The sequence below is a fragment of the Sceloporus occidentalis genome, unplaced genomic scaffold (genome assembly GCF_023333645.1).
Source record: "Sceloporus occidentalis isolate IW3139 unplaced genomic scaffold, rSceOcc1.0.p SCAF_3, whole genome shotgun sequence".
NCBI lineage: Eukaryota > Metazoa > Chordata > Lepidosauria > Squamata > Phrynosomatidae > Sceloporus > Sceloporus occidentalis.
This window is the reverse complement of record NW_028316983.1, coordinates 44457530-44477247: the sequence shown is the minus strand read 5'-3', so window position 1 is coordinate 44477247 and position 19718 is coordinate 44457530. Positions and strand designations below refer to the sequence as shown.

At 39.4% G+C, this 19718-nt stretch overlaps 1 protein-coding gene across 1 annotated transcript in view; it reads left to right on the top strand.

Moving 5' to 3' along the window:
- LGR6 (leucine rich repeat containing G protein-coupled receptor 6) overlaps positions 1-19718 on the top strand; it is a 170938-nt gene that overhangs the window by 123195 nt on the left and 28025 nt on the right. Inside the window, exon 6 of the mRNA XM_089518559.1 lies at positions 5292-5363. Within this exon, the coding sequence (XP_089374685.1) occupies positions 5292-5363 (72 nt within the window). The remainder of the gene's footprint in view (positions 1-5291; positions 5364-19718) is intronic.

Below are 19718 nucleotides of genomic sequence, written 5' to 3'. Positions count from 1 at the left end.
TAATGAACGATAATAACAATTAGGAGTAGGTGCTACCAATCAATCCATCTAGCTGGTGGCTGCTGTTAACATCCCCAGTCCATCCCCAGTCACATGTCTATTCAAGCAAGTAGTTGGTTAGTTGAGACACCTCCTGATATCTTTAGCAGTCTGAAAAATGAAGAAGGCAGAAAATCTGCTGATAACTTGTCTAATTGTGCTGCGCTAAGTCCCTTCCTCAAATAACCAGGGATCACCCTGCTTCTTTCCCCCATATCTCTAGGACATGTGTAAAAGAAGAACATGCTAATCTGTATTCAGACTTAATAAAATATATAGGAAGTGGCAGGGTCAAACTAGACAATATGCTTAGTTGTTGTTGTTGTTGTTGTTGTTGTTGTTGTTGTTTAGAAATAGAACTCCCTGATGTGGTGACAAACATGTTTGCCATAGCACATGATTTTCTTTGCTTTGATTTTATGTACTTTGTTTTTTAATGGTCTTTGGAAATTAAGCACAGGCTTAATGTGCAGGTTTGATTTCTGAGGTGTATATCTCAGAGGAAATCCTATTTACAGATGGAAAACAGGTTAATCGCGCGGAATACATATTCCCTTCAGCATCTAGTTTGAGTCTTGCTTGTTTTTAGTCTTATTGCTTCTGGAGAATATCTGAAGTGATCCTGACCTGAGACATTCTCCTACTAGTAGAAACTATAATTTTATTCATCACTGCAAACAAAGACAGTGGCATAGACAAACATTAGCATCCCCTATGTTTCACTACTCTTCTTGGTAACTTCTGCTAAGGCAGAACATATGATGTCATTGTGCTGTGCCTTTCACCACTTTCCTCTCATGTCAGTGACTTTGGATTTTGAAGAATACACAGTGAAATGTCTGTTATAATACAGTAATTTATGTGTTCTGTTATAACAGACATTACAAAAAAGAGAGATTAGTGGCTGCAGGTCTATATTGTTTGCAAAGGCATTCTCTCCCAATGTAATAGTCCAAGGGAATAGTCCACATTTCTGGAGAGCTACAGAATATACTTGACTCCCAGAAGTAATTATGGACATTCTTCCAGCTTGAAGGTCTTGATTTAAAATACAGTATTTCCTTGAGCATTGACCTTTGTATGTCACCAGGTGTAAGTCAGGAAATCAAAACCTGCAATTGTATTCTGAGGTATTGCTGTTTATTATGTGGCTCTCAGTGAGTACACGTAATTCTTCACCAGAAAAAAAGAAAAAAGAAGAAGAAAGGATGAAAGAAAAGAATGGCTAAGATCTTATACCATGTATAACTAAGTATTGGCCCGGTATATACGGGCAGGAAGCGGCATGGTGGTGCCAATTCTAGGGTTCCAGAGCGTGCAGCAACCACATGCTCTGGAGCCCTAGTCTGTATGGATGCCAGCATCATGGTGGCCTCCTGTCCACACGGTGGCCGCCATGATGATGACGCTGCCATATAGCGACCAGACATCACGGGCAGGAAGTGGCATCATGGCAGCGCCCCTTCCTGCTTGCAATGCCACATAAAAGAAGCCGCTCTAGGCGGCTTCTTTTTTGCTGTGCATTGTTGCCCCACAGTTTGGTTACTGCAGCAACACTGTGCAGCAAAAAGAGGTGACCCTATTGTCTCCTGGCTCAACCCCCAATCTTAATAACCAGCAGTCACTTAGAGATGGAGGTTGGTTTGCTTAGTGATCAGGGTGCAGCAAAATGATGTTTCCAGTCCTCTCCATTATCAATCTGCATTGAGGATTTCATAGAATCATAGAGTTGGAAGAGACCACAAGAGCCATCCAGTCCAACCCCCTGCCAGGCAGGAAATCCAAATCAAAGCATCCCGGACAGATGGCCATCCAGCCTCCGTTTGCAAGAGGAGTCCTAATTCTGATTGTCGCAGTCTTACTCACTGGCAAGAGGAGGCTGGAAATGTCATCCTGCTGTAACCTGATTGCCACAGTAAAATTTTATTTATTTTTTTAAAAAAAACATTTTAGACTACCCTTAAGGATTAAAACTCTTTCAAGGTGTCTTAAAAACGTTAAAATAAACTATAAACAATCCATTAAAATGTAGGAATAATTTTTAAAAGTCCCACATCTCATGTGGAGCAACCAAAAGCAAGTTTTAAAATGTTTTTGTAAAGCTCTATAATAAAAAAGCCCAACAGACTTCATCCCATCCTACATTTCTCAAATATAGGGCCACTAGAAGAAGTCCTGTTCTTTGTGAGCAACAGTCCATCCATCTAATGGCATTTAAAAGTGGGCATGATGCTAAGAAAGCTTCTGCTGTGGACAAGGCTGGATTATTTCCTGCTGAGGTCTTTAGGGATGTCAAATTTAAAAGACTCCATAGCATTACAATAACAAAACATGCAGTATTATAATATTCTTTTCAGTTTTTGTGTTTCTGAGTTCCTCGGAATCTAAACTGCAGCTTATTCAACTAGTGTGTACCTCCAACACTGACTCTAGAATCATAAAGTGCAGGGAGTCTGATATGGGTAAAGATTCAGGTAGCTTTGTCCCAAAATATTTTGAAGCTTTAAAAATTAGAAATAATACCATAATTTGAGCTCAGAAGCATTGGCAGGCAGAGCAATTGCCACATTACAGCCATCACATGTACCACCTGACTCCTAGAAATTCAGAGGTGGCTGCAATGGGAATGCAACAATGAGAATCTAGATAATTCTAGATAACTAAAAGATATGATTTGTTGAAATATAAGTGTGAAGGGGGAGGGAAATGTTGAAAATGAAATTGTTTAATGTATAATGTATATGTCATATTTTATTATCAATAAACAAAAAAAGGCAAAAAAAAAAAGAAAAGAAATTCAGAGGTGACTGCAGTAGCTGTTTTTTCAAACTGCCCTTAAACATTATCAGATTACAGCAGGTAGTCTGTATATGATTTGTATAACCAAATGAAGGATAACCAACATTCCTCTGTATGGATCTACACCTGGTGTGCCAGCCTCAGCTGATAAAAAGCACTTCTAGACACCTGACCCTCCCCAGTACCAAGCCCAGAAGAACTCCTAAACTGTGCACTTGATCCTCCAGAGGACCCAGACCCAAAGACCAATTTTAAATTTCCACCAAGATTTATTGACTTCCCTCCCCACAGTGCTTATGTCTTGTTTTGATCTAGAGCTTCCAGTCTCTGGTGCCTGAGTTACCTAGTCACCTGAGAGAAGCAGATGGAAATGAAAGCTCAGTGTCATCAGCATACTGATGGCAGTCAGTTCAGAGCTCTGGATTACTTCCCTTAGTCATTTTATGTAGATGGGAGGCAAGCTGGAGCCTTTTTGGCATCCCATTATTACATGACCATGAGTTGAACAGAAGTCCTTAGCATCATTTTCCATGATAGCTCATCTAGCTAGGATGATCACTGTATACTGTGCCTCCTAAATCCAATCCAAATAAGCAATCCATAAGAATATCAAGCAACCTATGCCTAAGAGAACCAACAGGTTTGAACTGCCCCATCTACTGTACAGTATAAGACATCTAGGAAGATGACCAGTACTGTTTCCATCCCAAACGTCAGCCCAAAAGTGTATCAGAATGGATCTAAGCAATCAGTCTCACCCAACACTGATTAATAATAATAATAATAATAATAATTTGTTTTATTTATATACCGCTACTCCAAAGATCATAGCGGTGAACAGCAAGTAAGCTAATTAGCAAGTAAGCTAATTTGCCCCCAACAGTCTGGGTACTCATTTTAGCGACCTCGGAAGGATGCAAGCCTGAGTCAAGCTTGGGCCCTTTTGCTGGTCTTGAACTCGCAACCTTGTGGTTTTGAGTGAATGGCTGCAGTACAGGCATTTAACCACTGCGCCACCAGGCTTCTGTTCTTAGATCCAGGTTGTGAAATTTTTAAATATAAATGCATAAATTGGGAGCCTCACTTACTATTTGTTTTGGTCTTATAAGAGTGTTGTGCCTAAAGAGCACACCAAGTTTCAGAGTCTTGATGCAGGAGAGACTGGAAACATGATCTGAAGCAAAATCCTTTTACATTTCAGATAAATTTGTAAATATGTATGGCCCCTTTCTGAGCTTCCAGCATCCCTTCTCTTTCCACAAAGTTTGCATTGCAGAAGCACCAATTTTGTGGCATGTATGGGAAAGCTTTCTCTTCTATAAAACTTTCACAATGGAAAGATCTTGAACAGTTGTAGTGTTTTAAGATTTCTGTAGCCTTAGTAGTGAGGACCTAGCAAACTCTAGTTCTTAGTATCAATATACTTACATGTTCCTATTGACAAGGCTTAGGGTACAGTGGGGAACTAACAAGAGGGACTGCTCTCATATTTGCATCTTCCATTACTATTGCTGAGGCAATGAAGATTATCACACTGGGGTTAAAACGTTCCCCAGTGCATTCTAACGGGGGCGAGCATGGAGCATGATGGGAACCCAATGGGGCCCAGAACGCTAGTTTACTGCACAGCAGAATGCCACCGCCACCGCTGAGCATTCCCATCGGGTTCCAGGAGATGCCATTTCTGAGCACGCTTTGAAACCGTCCCCAGAAATGGCATCCCCTGGAATCCGATGGGAACCCGATGGGAACACTCGGCGGTGGCGGTGGCATTCTGCCGTGCAGTAAACTAGCATTCTGGGCCCCATCGGTTTCCCATCACGCTCCGTGCTCGCCCCCATTAGAACGCACTGGGGAACGTTTTAACCCCAGTGCGATAATCTTCAGTATCTCAAAATTATTGGCTATAGGCCTGTTTCTAGAGTTTGAATTGAGATGGATTTCAAAATCAGCTAATGCAGGCTGTAGCATAAAAACCACAAAGTCCACTCCCATTAATCTCTAATATTTCTGAATATACTGTATATGCAGAGGGATCTTGCAGCATTTTTGAGAGTAACTGAAAGAAAGAAGACGGTAGCATAAGTTTTTATAGACTTAAGTCTATTTCAGCAGATGCATCTGATAAAGCAAACTTAAGTCTACAAAAGCTTAAAAGCTCTGCATACTGACTTAAACTAACATGGTTATGTCTTTGAATTCTGAATATGTTCACTTGCCTGCTCATTGTATGGTAGCATTGAAAACAATCTTAGCACAAGCAGTATGAACATTGTCCTGAACAGCACTTGGCTCAAAGTACCTCTCTATTTATGTATACATACAGGGGGAGAGAGAGAGAGAGATTATTTAATTTACAAAGCACTTATCTCAATATGGAACCCAAGGCAGCAACAAATAGAAAAACCTGTTTACAAATGTTCAGGATTTAAGATTTTCCTTCCTCTCTTCAGACATCTACATAACAACCAGATCCAGAGTCTGGGAATACATGGCTTTGAAGGACTTCACAGCCTGGAAACTCTGTGAGTTGCTTGCTTTTTCTTTGTATATTCATAATCTTCAATGACAGTACAGTATATGATAGTTGTGCAATTCTGGGGTTGGAAGACAAAAGATGAACATGTAATGGGAAGACAAGGACAAAGGCAATGCAGCAGACACTTCCAACATCTAAACAGAAGCTGTGTGCTGCACCCTGTGGGCTAACTAGTAGCCATTTCAGATTGTGGGACTGCAGCTTCAGCCAACTGGGAGAAATGTCTGAGCAAGGAAGTGTCAAGTGCCTCGTTGTATGAGCTCTAGAAAGGTCCAGCTGCTTGCACAACCAAAGCTTGAGTGAGCATTAATGTCACTACTGAGCCCTGATCCTGTCTGTTTACAAGAAGGCCTAGAAAACACAACACATTATTTATCACACAAGGGAGTCATTTAACCATAAAAGTGAGCTTAGAAACAGCTATGTCAATCCATTTGCAAAGCACTGTCTGGCAGCCACACCTCCTTTCTGTAGAGGTAGGAGTCTCCAGCAACAAATCAGGGTTGGCTGGTTTAAGCCAAGTTGGTTTTCGTCATGGTTTAAACCAAATGATCTTACCAAAAACATTCCTGATTTTTTAAAAAGTGATTATTCTATATATGTCTGGCTATTACTGTTTCTTCCAACCCTTTAACTGGAACAACAATGATGCTAGCCACAGATGCTGGCAAAACGTCAGGAATAAACTCTTTTAGAACATGATCACATAGCCCGAAAAAACCCACAAAAAACTATGTTTGAAAACAGTTTGTTGGTAGTTGTTTATTGTTAGACCAGTGTCAATTATTGCTTTTTAAATCACTTTATATAGTGCAAGAAACACCACTGAGAAACAAATCTTTCCATTAACATAAATTCAACCAAAACAAATTGCTTTAAAAGAGCACATTTTGTAGAACAATTATTATTTAAACTAGTGGTTATAACATCTGAACTGTTTTTTCTACTTAATTTTCTGATTGTGTAGTCCTATACATTATTACAAAAAACTGGTTTTAAAAAACTAGTTTAACCTGCCCAACCCCCCATTTATTTTTGTTGTTGTTGTTTTTCCAACCCTTCAGTAAATTGAAGCTATTTACTTTATTTCTACCAGGGAGGTCTTTTACTTGTTGGAAATGATGCAAACAGGGAAACAAACAGGGATGCAAAGAAGGAGGTTGGGTATTGGTACAGTATCCAAACAGTTGAAGTGAAAAAGAGCTTACTTACTTGGGATTGGGACCATTACTTACTTGGGACCATTCCAACTAGGGTGTTCACTTTTCTGAGAGCCCTTGGATGTATTCTCATAATATCCCTCAGATGCGTTTGACTGGTAGTTGGGGAAGAACATCCTGTAAGAGCTGTGATCCCTCATTCACACCAAATCGTATTTGGCTGGAAAAACTGAACAGGCTGAAGGACTGAACACTGACACAAAAGTCATTCAAGTGCTGGAAGCACATTTGAGTTTTGGCATGAAAGAAATCGTGCTAGCCTGCATTTCCTCATGCCCATTTATGTTCTGTCATTTTCCTATATGCCAGCAACACTAAGGGTTTATTTGAATTAAATTTTGAATAAACCCAGAAGACAGAGCCTTTATTCATAAATTACTGCAGGAAACATGGTGATATTGTTTCCCTCTACTGTAATTGAGGAACCATAGGTGAAAGCAAATGAAAATTGTATGGTCTCCAGGAGATACAGTACTAATTGTGGAAGGCGCCATGTCATTTGTCTTGTCCAACTGGTTCCTTTATACATATTTTATCAGAACAACATGGGACAAGACCACATTTTGAGGAAGTAGCTTGGATGCCACGTAGATAATATATGAATCAGGGAGAAGAGATGCTAAGCCTCAGAATTGTACAAAACTCCAAGAGGTTAAATGTCGCCTCCCCAAATCCAGACAAAAGGCATTGCCTCACTATTCTGATGGAAACTGCTTTCTTTTTATATGATAGCCTAATAAAAAAGAAATAAACAAAGAGATAAATTAGCATTCCAGATGTCAAACTAAGAGGCTCTTGCCCTCAGTTGTCCAGAAACCTTTCCATCCACACAGTAAAATAACTTGTAGAATAAAACTGTCAGAAGAACAAGGATGGCAAGGGGGAAAGGGGATAGTACAAAGGATATGTTGCAGGATAAAAATGTCATTCAGTGAGATAATGTTGCCACAAAGATTTAAAGTTCTGCCAAAGTTTCTATTGACCCTCTGTACTAGGAATTAGAAGGTTCAGTATCAGGGTTTATGTTTGTAGACAAGAGTATGTCCAGCAGGGACTGGGAATCATGGAGCCTGGAGTTGAGAGTCCATGAAACCCTTCCCCCTAACTCTCCAAGATTTGGAAAAAAAAAAGTTCTTTTCTTTTTTTACTACAAATGAATCCAAGGGGTTTGTTTTAAGCCTATAAACACAGAAAGCTTACCATTCTATTACAATGACTACAACAACAACAACAACGCATCTAAATATGCCCTGAAGCAACTTCTGGTTGTATGGAAAATTGCCATGGGGCATATCAGTATAGCCTGTCAAGGGCGCAGAAGAGCTGAAAAATAATCCTAAGACCCACCTATGATGTATGGCATCCTCCAGTTTCAAGACCTTCATTTAGTGACATGTTTATATCTGCCCTGTTCCCACTACTTTTAAATCCGGATTGAGATCTGAGTTAAAAGGGGATGATTCCCACTGAATCCGATTTCAGACATTGATTCAGAAAAGGGGCCATGCTTTTTGCCCATTTTTGCCCATTTAACCCGCATCAAAAAGATGCTGGGAAAATAGGGTGTTTTTTGAGCTGAATTGATTTATTTAGAAATAAACCGATTCAGCCTAAGTGAGAACCAGATGAATTTGAATCGGAATTGAATCTGCCATGGTTTCCACTGGCATCCCAGCTCGGGGGGGGGGGGGGGAGCTGGCATGGCCCGGCCTCTCCTAGCCCCAAAATCACAAAGGTCACAGAGATGCCAGAAGCCTTGTGACCTCCTTCCCAGATTTCTCCCAGCCTCTCTGCGATCTCCTTCCAGCCTCCCCAGCCATGGGAAATTTTTAAAAAGTACAGGGAGCACAGTCAGCAGCCAAAGAAGCTGGTAAGGAGGCTGGGCCGGGGATTTTGGAGCCAGGAGAGGCCAGAGACAGGCCAGGCCATCAGGCTGCCCCCCCACACACACACTACTGAACTGATTCCTGAAACCGGCACAAACATAATGGGAACTACATTTTTTCAGAACCAGTTTCAGGAATCAGTTCAGGGAACGGATTTTCCGGTAAGTGGGAACAGGCCCATCGGATGTTACAAACAGCAGCAGCTGCTGTCTTCACAGTAAAGCCAATTTTTGATCGAGGTTTCAGTTTTGTATGGCTGGGGGAAAAAATGGCAATAAAAGGATCGTGGACAGGATCTAGATGTTGTACGTTTGTATCCTCTACAACATTTCAAAAGATCCTGGGATACAGTTATTAAATCATAATACCCAAAATGCCAGCATCTCAACAGGGCACCCACAATTAATATTAAAATAAGGGAATTGTAGTAGCTAAATTAAATCTTCTGAGAGGGCTTGAGCAACTTAAAGTGGGGATCAAGCCTGTATATACCAGTTCTGAGAAAAAGAATTCCAGAGTGCAAGTTTCAAAATAGTGACTTCAAAGACACTCACCCATGCACACATTCAAAGACTAACAAAATGAAAGATGGTAGCAGACAGAAACTTAGGGGGCTGCAGAGGGAGATAACTGTACTAATTCCAGATGTGTCACTCCAATTAGGGGCTACTGGGAAGAGAAATGGCTCAACAAACTGCCATAGCATTGTGGCATGGCCAGCAATGCTGATGAGTCAAGAAACAGACAGAGTGTCTGACCTCAAGCGAGACCAAATTATTGTACCTAAGCAGCCATATTCATAGTGCAAAGCCTGTCCTGGGGCAGAATTCAGGATTAAGGAGCAACTTCTAGGACAGAAGAATAAAAAGGGAAGTTGTGAATGGCCAGACAATTAGTGCAAATATCCATGGATAAAGGGGTATTGCTTCTAGAGGGAAGCCTACTTGGATTTCTGTTGACTTGCAAGCACAAGGTCTATCACTCACCATCACTCATCAGTGAGGAGAATATGCAGGTTATGATCTTGATCTATCCTGGCAACATGCGTTTGAACTACCCCATGCTAAGCCTCCTGGATCTCCTTTTATGGTAGAGCTATTTTATCGCATTGCGGCACCCTTGTGGCTACGTGTTGTAAACATCCCTATTAATAACACCTTGATATTAAAAAGATGGGGGTGCAGGGAAGCCAGACCTTGGGGTAACAATCAAACAGTGCAGCACATTCAGGTGGCAAAAGGTCTGGCCAGCCTTGGATGTTGCCAGACCCATAAGATAGTTAGACACTGACATGAGACTATCAGTGATACATGGCTTATTTTGCTATAGGATTTTGGACAAGATAAAACTGGATGAAGCAGTAGGAAATCACAGCAGAGATTCACATCTGGAAGAGGTTCACTCCTGATAAAATTTCATAAGAGGCAAAACAATTGCCTCATTTTATTGCCTCAATAAAAGCCTCATTCAAAAGCACGCTCAGTTACCTTTCTTCATAGTAATACAACTCCAGGAGCCAAGCCCTCACATTATCTGCTAAAAAATTCTTCGCTCATTAGAAGTTGTAAGAAACCATTTAAGATACTTATGCCTATTAAGATGAGAACCTGTGCCCACTTCTATGGGAGAAATTCCTGCTGGACTCAGTGAGATTCATTTCTGAATAAATATATAGTGAATTTTTGTGCACATTCACTCATCCTTAGGGTAGACCAGCCTTCCTAACATGACGTCTTTCAGCTGTATTGACTACTATCCTACTGCACCCACCCAGATATGTCATTAACCATGGGGAGTTCTAGTCCAGTACACTGGGAGATTGTCAGCAGGAATAGGCTGGTATAATGGGCTTCTTGTCTTGTCCCCTGTGGATTAGAAGATTCACATGAAGTTTGGCATCACACTTTACCTAAGCAGAATAAATACTGTACATTTTAATATAGCCTGTATCTCAGCAAATCTGGGGAAAACACATGCAGGAATATGACAGTAGTGGAGTGAGCATCTGGGTTCTAGCCAGACTGCAGTGGAGTCCCTTTCCCACCAGACATTGCTCTTGTGCAACTTAAATAATTGGCAAAGTATCTCTCCCTGCAGCAATCTTGCCACCAAGTCATCTCCTCTCAATGTGAGATAACAGGAAGAAAGCAGGAAACCTCAGCATTCATTTTCTTTTGTGCGGTTTGGCATTTTCCTCTGGAAGTTATTTAGGAGCCCAGCCAGTTCACCTAGGGATAGAAGACAATGCATGCAGAGAAGAAACTGCACCACCCCAAGGGCACAGTGGTCACAGAGCCAGGCTTTATTCTGGGAAGCTGATTGATATGAGTGTGTTTTTGAAACTCCTTGCCAAGGCTTCTATTGAAACTGACATTAAATCACAAAGTTCAAGCTATTGTGCAAAATGGTGTGGAAAACAACAAAGAGTTTTGTTGTTTTCCACACCTTTAGGACTAGAAGTGTTTTGGATTTGATTCTCAACCTATATTGTTTTCTCTTGCTCTGTTTTTCTCTTCTATGTCACCGTTAACAATCCTTCCTTTTTTCTTTTGTATCAAGTTCTCACTCTCCACTACTTGCACACTTCTCTTTAGAATTATACCCCAAACTTGGTTCATTCTTTTGACTAAAGGTTTCCAAGGTGGTAATCTGACGGATCTCATCTGGAACGACCTGCTGGATGAGATCCATCAGATTACCACCTTGGAAACCTTTAAAAAGGCTATTAAGATGGATCTCTTCCAGCAGGCCTTTCCACACTAGGTCCACCTCTATTTTCCTGCCTCCTCCTCTCCCCCCCCCCCCCGCTTCCACTTCTCTCCCCTTTTCTCCATCCCTTTTTCCATCCCATCTGGTTCCTGCTATACATTTCTTTTTTTACAAATCTTCCACTGATTTTAACTGTGATTTTATACTATTGTTTTAATATCTTTCTGGTTTAATCTCTTTTTAGTATTACTATGTTTTTATACTGGGGGAGGGGATAGGGTTTTTTAGAATTTTAACTGTATCGTGTTTTATTGTTGTGATCTGCTTGGATTCCATGTGATTAAGTGGAATATAAAATATTATTATTATTATAATTGTTATAGGAAAACCATAACTTTCCTGTTGGCTACTCTCAGTGGGAAATTACAAACCACCATTCACAATGTGGTAACTTACAGTGTGTATGTATCTTTTGGCAAGTCAGTTGCCTGTTCTATCCTATCTAGTGATGAGAAGAATCTTAGCAAACTTTTGCAGAAGTCACAGAGAAACAGGAGACCACTAAAGCCCCCATCATATGCACTAACACTGCCATGCGAGCAGGTTTCCTTCAGTGTGATATGAGACAGTGTCATAAACATGTGAATATTTAACACAAGATAAAACCCAACTAGTCATGCTCAGAGATCATATGTGGGATCATACTGTTGGAAAACCTGCTCCCATGCCACTATGCAGGTATGTGTATGCAAAAGGATCTGTGATATTCTTCACTACCTGGCAGGAAAATTCAAAGGATTAGCTCACCAAGCAGTGAAGTGGTTATATTCCAACAATGCATAAATGGGTTTCTCTTCATCCTGTATCTCAACATTGTGAACAAAGCAGCTTACCTTCCCCCTCCAAATAATATAGTAATGCTATGGTCACATTGACCTGCTGTGCTATAGCAAGCAGCAAGAACTTATTCTATTAGGATTTCTTCCTACCTTTTTTTCACTGTGGGTTCCTCCACAGGCTACAATATCCCTCTTCTAATGTGACAGCTAGTTTTCCCTGAGGCAAACACAAGGCAGAGATAGATGGACTGCTGATTCCTGAGGGGACAGCACCCTCTTAAGGATGCTCCAATCATAAATATATTTCAAATCCAGTATGTCATAACGAATTAGCATTCTCCCCTGTGTGAGCTAGACATTGTTAGAAAACAACATGCAGTCTCTAGGATGAGAAAATAAGTTTCAAGCAGGACAGAATTAAGTAAACCTGTGTGCATCTTGACAGCGTAGTTAAGCTGAAACACTTGATGTTAAGTTTATTACGTGCCACTGGCAATGACAGAACTAAACTGGCTTTGGTTCAAATAAGTTTAAATGGGTTATGGATCAACTTACAAGTGTGGTGTCATTTCTTAAAGCTATGCAGAAAATTGGGGTGGGGGGTTATACATGATTTAATAAACGTTTTTGGTACATTTGGTTTCAGGCATTTTTATTGAAAGTTGAACCTGCTTCTAAGTCTGGCAAATAATAATATAGATAACACGCTCAAGCTGGAGCTAAAATAAAATTTTTGCACTAACACAAAATTCAGCAAAATGTCAGAATCATTAACTGGAACATTTGAAACTGCTTCTGAATTTAATTTTATTAATACTTTACCAAAAAAAAACAACCCTAAACCTTTCCTTTACAAAAAGATTAAATATTAAACTTTGTAGCAGAGTAGATTCTAGGATTGTTTCTAGACTGCTTTTTTGAGTTTTTAAAGAATATTTTAATGTGTTTTTAAATTTTTAAAATTATTGTTGAGTGAAGGTACACTGTAGAAATAATGCAGTTAGACCCCACTTTAAGTGCTGCAGCTCCATCATATAGAATCCTGGTATTTGCCATTTTACAAGTTATTTAGCCTTCTCTGCCAAAGGTGCCTCATTGGATATATTTACAAAATAATAAATTGCTTCAAATAAATGTTCTTTATTCAAATCACAATTACAAATATACTGAGTATTTAGAGGCGCTGCAAAGTGTTGCAGCCCAAAATGCCCAGGTATGTTCTATTTTTTCCCAGTTGAGAAAATAATTTTGGTTGGATGAGACAATAAAGACTGAAAATAGAAATCATCAACATTGTAGTAAACAGAGGTTATGTTTCCTGGGTTTAGGAAGAGTATGTAGACTTTAAGATTATTGTGCAGAAACAGGGAAGGTATTTTTAGAGGAAAAAGCTCAGAAAATAAACATCCTTGTAAGGTAATTAAAGAGTAGCAATATGTTTGGATAATTAGCAAAAGTGTATTCTGCTCATACAAGGGCATGCTTGGTCCAAGTCTAAATACACACACCACTCTTATTGAAGGAAATAATACAGCCTTGCAGATAACTTGTAACTTCTTTTTCTAATGAGCTATCAGTGTGTGAAAAATCCATAGTGTCATATTCTTATATCTTATTTCTATCTTCTGTGCTTTCATTATTTTAAAGGTGCTCCTTAACTCTTCCCACATCTGTTTTTCCTTCTTAATTTTCTGTATGTTTAAACCGTCACGTTAATTTTACTTGATGTAGAAGATGGAATAACATGAAATCAATTAGGAATCACGAAGTGAGTTTCACAGAGGCTTGGTCACCATATGCAAATAGAATACACTTGTAAAACTTCCAGATTTCACTCCTGCACTGGACACCTAAACTGTTCTGTGTTCTGCAAAATTCAAAAGTACTTTCCCAATGCAATGTGTCATGGGTCTGTTGTTTTGTTTTTTTTAAAATCAACAGACCTATGACACATTGCATTGGGAAAGTACTTTCAAATTTTGCAGATCACAGAACAGTTTAGGGTAAAACTGTTTTTTAAAAAAAATCCCTACATCACAGTAGCAATGTTGCCATCATAAACACTATTGGCTTGAATATTGATTCAAAGAGATTTGGAGTAGTGTGAACTGTCCAATAACAATAACATTTTAAAACAATGTGGTCACTGCATTTCTCTGAAAGAAAAAAAGACATCATTGTTGTTTTCCCAGTGACCCAATTTTCAACCACTTTCCCAGTTTTTTAAAAGGGAGTGAACTGTTGCTTTGAATATTTATTCCCTCTTCTAATGGTGTTTACATTTTGCTTTAGACTATGGTGGTTTCCTTACAGCAGATCTTCTACAACCTTCAGATAGGCTGGCACAAAGGCTGGGCTTGCAAAGTTTATGATCAATCAATTCTTTCTGTTGTGGTGAAGGGAGGGAAACACTCTCTTTAGTCCTAGTTCAGATATTTGTGCTTTTTTACAATAATAATTCAGAGGTCCTTCTTCTCGTACCACCAGTTCCCTTGGAATACTTTGAAACTGCCTAGAAAGCTTGGCCCCTAGAGTCTGTAACTCCCTTTCCAGGGAGGACAGAATGCCCCCCTTCTTGTTGTCCTTCCATCTGTAGCCTAAAACCTATTTATTCAGGCAGAATAAACAGAAAGTTTTAAAAGAATGGGCTGGGGGTGGTGTCTTGTTTTAACAGACTGGACTGTTTTTAACAGCTTTTTATCTATGTAATTGCATTTTATTCTTTAGGCTGAATTGTTATAATACAGTAAATAATTTAATTCTATTTTAATGTTCACTCTTCATTTGTTTTTAATTGTATTGTTCCTTTAAATTATGAGTGCTTTGAGTCCTAATTTTAGGGGGAAAGTGGGATACAAATAAATTTGTCATTGTGTGCCTTCAAGTTGTATCTTATGGTGACCCTATGGCAAATATATCCCAGGTTGTCTGGGGCTGGGAGTATATGACTCGCCTAAGATCACCCAGTGAGTTTCCATGGCCAAGTGAGAAACTGAACCCCAATCTCCAGAGTCTAATACTTATGCTCAAACCACTATACCATGCTGAGTCACTTTGGCATGCGATGGACACCAGCACTAGAATCAGTAGCAACTATTCAAGAAGGCCATTTATTAAAAGTTTATTTTGTATATAAAAAAAACAGTATTTCAGAGTTCTAAAAGTGTTTAATGACAGTTTTCTTTTTTATTATTTTTTTAACTTATTAAACAAATTCTTAAAGTACAAACATCCACAATAACACATAATAAACATTACATACCAAGTACAACAAAAAACAGAAAACAGCAAAAACTTGCAGATATACTAAAATCCAATTTTGTAGGTGGCCTGAAAGCCTCCAAGGCCAATTTGCAAGTTCACTGGGTTGAACAAAGCCATTATTATCCATATTCACAGACTAAATTTTGCAAGTGCTAACGCTGTACATTTCATACCAATTGTGCAGCAAATAGCAGCTTATTTTCTATTACATGAGACATTCACACATGTATCTGATCATAAATTAGATAACACAATGAGGTGTTTTGTTTTGTTTTTAAATGACTTACCACAATTGTAATGGTGTATGGGAACATTGTATGGAAAAAAACATGGGGGAGAGCTGACTGTGAAGACAAAGAGAACCTCTTTGTTATTAACCAATTCATCTTTTGGGGGGGGGGGTGTCACTCACTTGAAGCACTGATGTGACAGGTCTCATACATGCATTGCACAAACTCACATTTACAAGCAGGCCTTTGATATATAATGCAATGAAAAAGTGGGTGGTATGGCAGGATTCCCTACAGATCTCCAGATAAGGATTTCTATTGCCTAAGAACTGACTTTCTGTTGAAATCAAATGTCTTTATGTGACATGCCATTCATGTGTTATTCTCCTCCTAATATCAGCATGTCCTTTGCTGTAGGAGATATGAAAAATCTCTGTATTTGTCGATGTGTAGTATGTTGTTCTAAAATAAATATAGAAAAGTGGATTGAGAACTGGATGCTATTTTCTGTGTGTGTACTTGGGTATTATACCCAAACATAAAATCAGAGCTCAATTGAAGTTCCAATTTTCTTCTTAAGAACTGGAAGTAGCAGGGGAAAGAGGAAAGCTAGAATTACTGTGGCGGGGGTAGGAGATGAAGGATGAGCCTTCAGAGATAGAAGAAAGAGTAACATGGGAGTATGGAGTGCAGACCCAGGGAGATTGTAATGACATAGATATAAATCTGGCAAAGGGAAAGCACAGTTGTAATAACAAACAGAAGAGCTCTGATTTTCTCAGCCTGTGCCAATTCTCCAATTTTTCTAAGCATTGCTGATTGAAGAGGATTAATCCATCCCTTGAAGGTATAATCCAATAGGCCTTTCAGTGGCCAGATCTTGGAGCATAGCCATTGGATGTGAATTTCATTCTACTTTTTGTGTCCCTGTGATGTGATCTGTGAAGGAATGTGTTTGTTGTTTGGTAGCTGATAGAATTTGACAGGTGTTCGTGGAATGTAATCTTCAGTGTTACCTTTGGTTTATAGTCTAAAAGAATTAACTGCAGTTTGAACTTTCTTAATAGATAAAGTTCAAGTTTCAGATGTGATGTTCAAAGGTTAACAACCTATGTAGCCCAAGGGCCACAATTAAAATCCATGTTTAGTTATATGGGTTCAGCTGATTGCATATTTTGTTGGCACCTCATTTGAATAGTCTGCATGTGCTGGACATAGTGCTCATAGTTGTTTATACAGTCAGTAATAGAGGGTGCATTTTAAGAGAATTTCAGAGGTGATAATTTTTGAAACAATTGTATAGTAAAAACACTGGCTGAGTCTTGTTCAGCATAAGCTGAGGATTTCTGGGGAGTTGTGTCAAGTGTATTCCCCATCTTTGTTTTTTCATTCTCATTACTGAACATGAGATGGAAGGGCTGTTTGACAAAAATGTATCATACCCAAATATGATAGTAAAAATTATATTTATAGAACAAGTAGAAAAGGAGACTCAGAATTAAAAGAATTAAATTCTATCTTTTGGGACTGAATGAGGGTTTCTAGTTCAGTTGATGACTGAGCAACTGTAAAGTGACTTCCAGATTTCCTCATGTGCTTTTAAGTGGTATATTCATTAATATTTATGGGAAAATGGCAATGAAAGGGGGTAGATGTTATTTCAATAGATTTTTTTTCCTAGACAAGGCTGCAATGACTCCTTATGTATAGCCTGGCTCCTTAGTTCAGCCGGAGAGGGTTTCCTTTTAGGTTTTACTGAGCATTGATTCAGTCACTTGGAAATGCTTCTTCACCAACCTAGCTGTTATCAAAGATGCCAAAAAGGACATTTGTTCTACTGAAATCCTTTTGTTCTGTAATTCCCTAATAACTTGAAGTCTCTGGGACACAATGGCTCAGAATCCTTAGTTATTTGGAAACCTGTGCTAGCATCTCATTCAGATCGATAGTATCCATTCTCATCAACTTTCACTGCATATTTACAAGCAGGGGGAACTTGTCTTCTGTCCTAGTGTGAGGATAAATCAGAGAGAGGAGAACATATAGAGGGAGCTGGAGCAATACCTTGAACTGCTCATCAGTCTTTCAGTGCAGCACAGATCTTGCAGCTCACTGTAGTCCTCTCAAAGACTCCTAATCCATGTTCTCTTTGCTGTGTCAATCCCTATATCCTAAGGTCAATGAAAAGGACTAACTTGTATCCATGTAATCATTCTACAGTGTTCTTTACAAGAACTGTGAAGATAAACTTGCCTTTACTTCCCAAAGAGCAATTTGTACAGTTTTGTACATGTGATATTTCTCATAATATATAGGCATGCATCCAAAGAAGTCATTCTGGCAAAACATTTATGGCTATTACAAGCAAAACATTAATGTTTATTACATCATTAAAAAGTAGCCATTAAATTGCTTTATGATACTTTATCAGCAAGCATCTTACAAAAATGCCTCCATTACACACATCGACAAAAGGAGCATGATGCATATAAAATGAATTGTATAATATTGTGTATACAAATTCCCCATTGGTCACCTAATCAATGCTCATAGTTCTGAGCACCTCTCAGTGGCATGTAATTAGTGCCATAGCTCTTTTCTGTGCAACTGCCTTGCATCTGTAAAGCGAAGGACCCCCCAGGAGAGTCCAACTCCCTAAGGCCTACTTCAAACATGTTAAATAAATTCAGGCAAAATTGAAGCCATATGGCATTCAGAAGCTTCCTCAGCTACAGAACAGACAGCTGAGAACAAACATTTTCCGGAAGCATTAGAGAAAGGGGCTTAGTTTGAGGGGATCTGAAGAAGTAGAGTAGACAGCTGAGTTTTGCTGTTATGAAATGGCATGTTCTCAGGAAGAGCTACTTATTCCAGGACTGTACCAATTCTGGGGAGATGGGAGACAGGATGAGATCTGAGCCCTAAGCAAACTAGACTGCAATGGCTGCCCTATGCAGCAGAGCACTCTGTTCTGGGTATCTTTGACATCTGTCAGCCTCACCCCAAAACTGAACAAACTGTACTCTCTCTGCCAATACTAAGTTGTTTTCCATATAAGGGGAAAGCTGATTATACGGTACAGAGAAACCACAATAAGAATCAGGGCCTCGTCTTCATCCTTCTTTGTGATTAATTTTCATTACTGCGACAAGAGGGAACCCTCCCTCATTATTATGGGTGTTGCATCAGGACAGGGAAATCTTTATTCTTCTCAAATCACATAATTTTCACATGACTACCTTTATGAACTTGGTGTAATTCCACATTCCATATTACATTCTGCAAATGAGACATCCTTTATTCTGAAGAACAGAAGGCAATATGATACCTTGCAAGTCTGCATGTTCTTACTTTAAACCTAAAAATCTTCCCAGAAGCACTATACAGTCCATTTTTCATCTAAGGCACACATGGATGCAGGAGGAGAAGCATAATTTTAATCCAGTGTGGTCTTCTCCAGTGTGGTCTCCTGGTGTTTGATTATAACTCCTATCATCCCCATTGACAGCCAATGGCTATGGGTAATGAGTGTTGTAGTCTAACACAGCTGGAGGGTTGCAGGTCAGAAAAGGATGCTTTAGTCTCAAATGGGAGAAACCAGAAAGTCTTCTCATACATTTAGTTATTCTTATATGATAAACTACATGAACTTTCCCCTTCGACATCTGGTTTCCATGGTGAAGAAAAAGACAGGTGTCTCTTTCAAATCTTAACTCACATGATTTATCCATGGATATTCAGGTGCATTATCTCTGGTGAGTGAAGTTTATGGTTTCACATTATGAAGATTATTACACTGGAGGGACAGCATCCTTCTACCATCCTTCTCCCATCCTTAAACTGATCTAATCAGGGGACAAAGATTACCACACCCCCATGTGCTTCTGCCATCCTTCTCCCATGTGTAAAATGTAATGGAACCATCCCTGTATGCTTCTCCTGTGTGTAAAGTGTCATGGAGCCATCATTTGGTATTAACAGGAACTTCCATTAATACCAAATGATGGCTCCATGACACTTTACACACAGGAGAAGCATGCAGCGAAGGCTCCATTAACACTTTGCCCATGGGAGAAAGATGGCAGGAGCACGCAGGGGTGTGATCCCCAATCCGCAATTAGCCCAGTTTAAGGACGGCAGAAGGACATTGTCCCTCCCATATGATAATCTCGTATGAAACAAGAGTGAGAAGC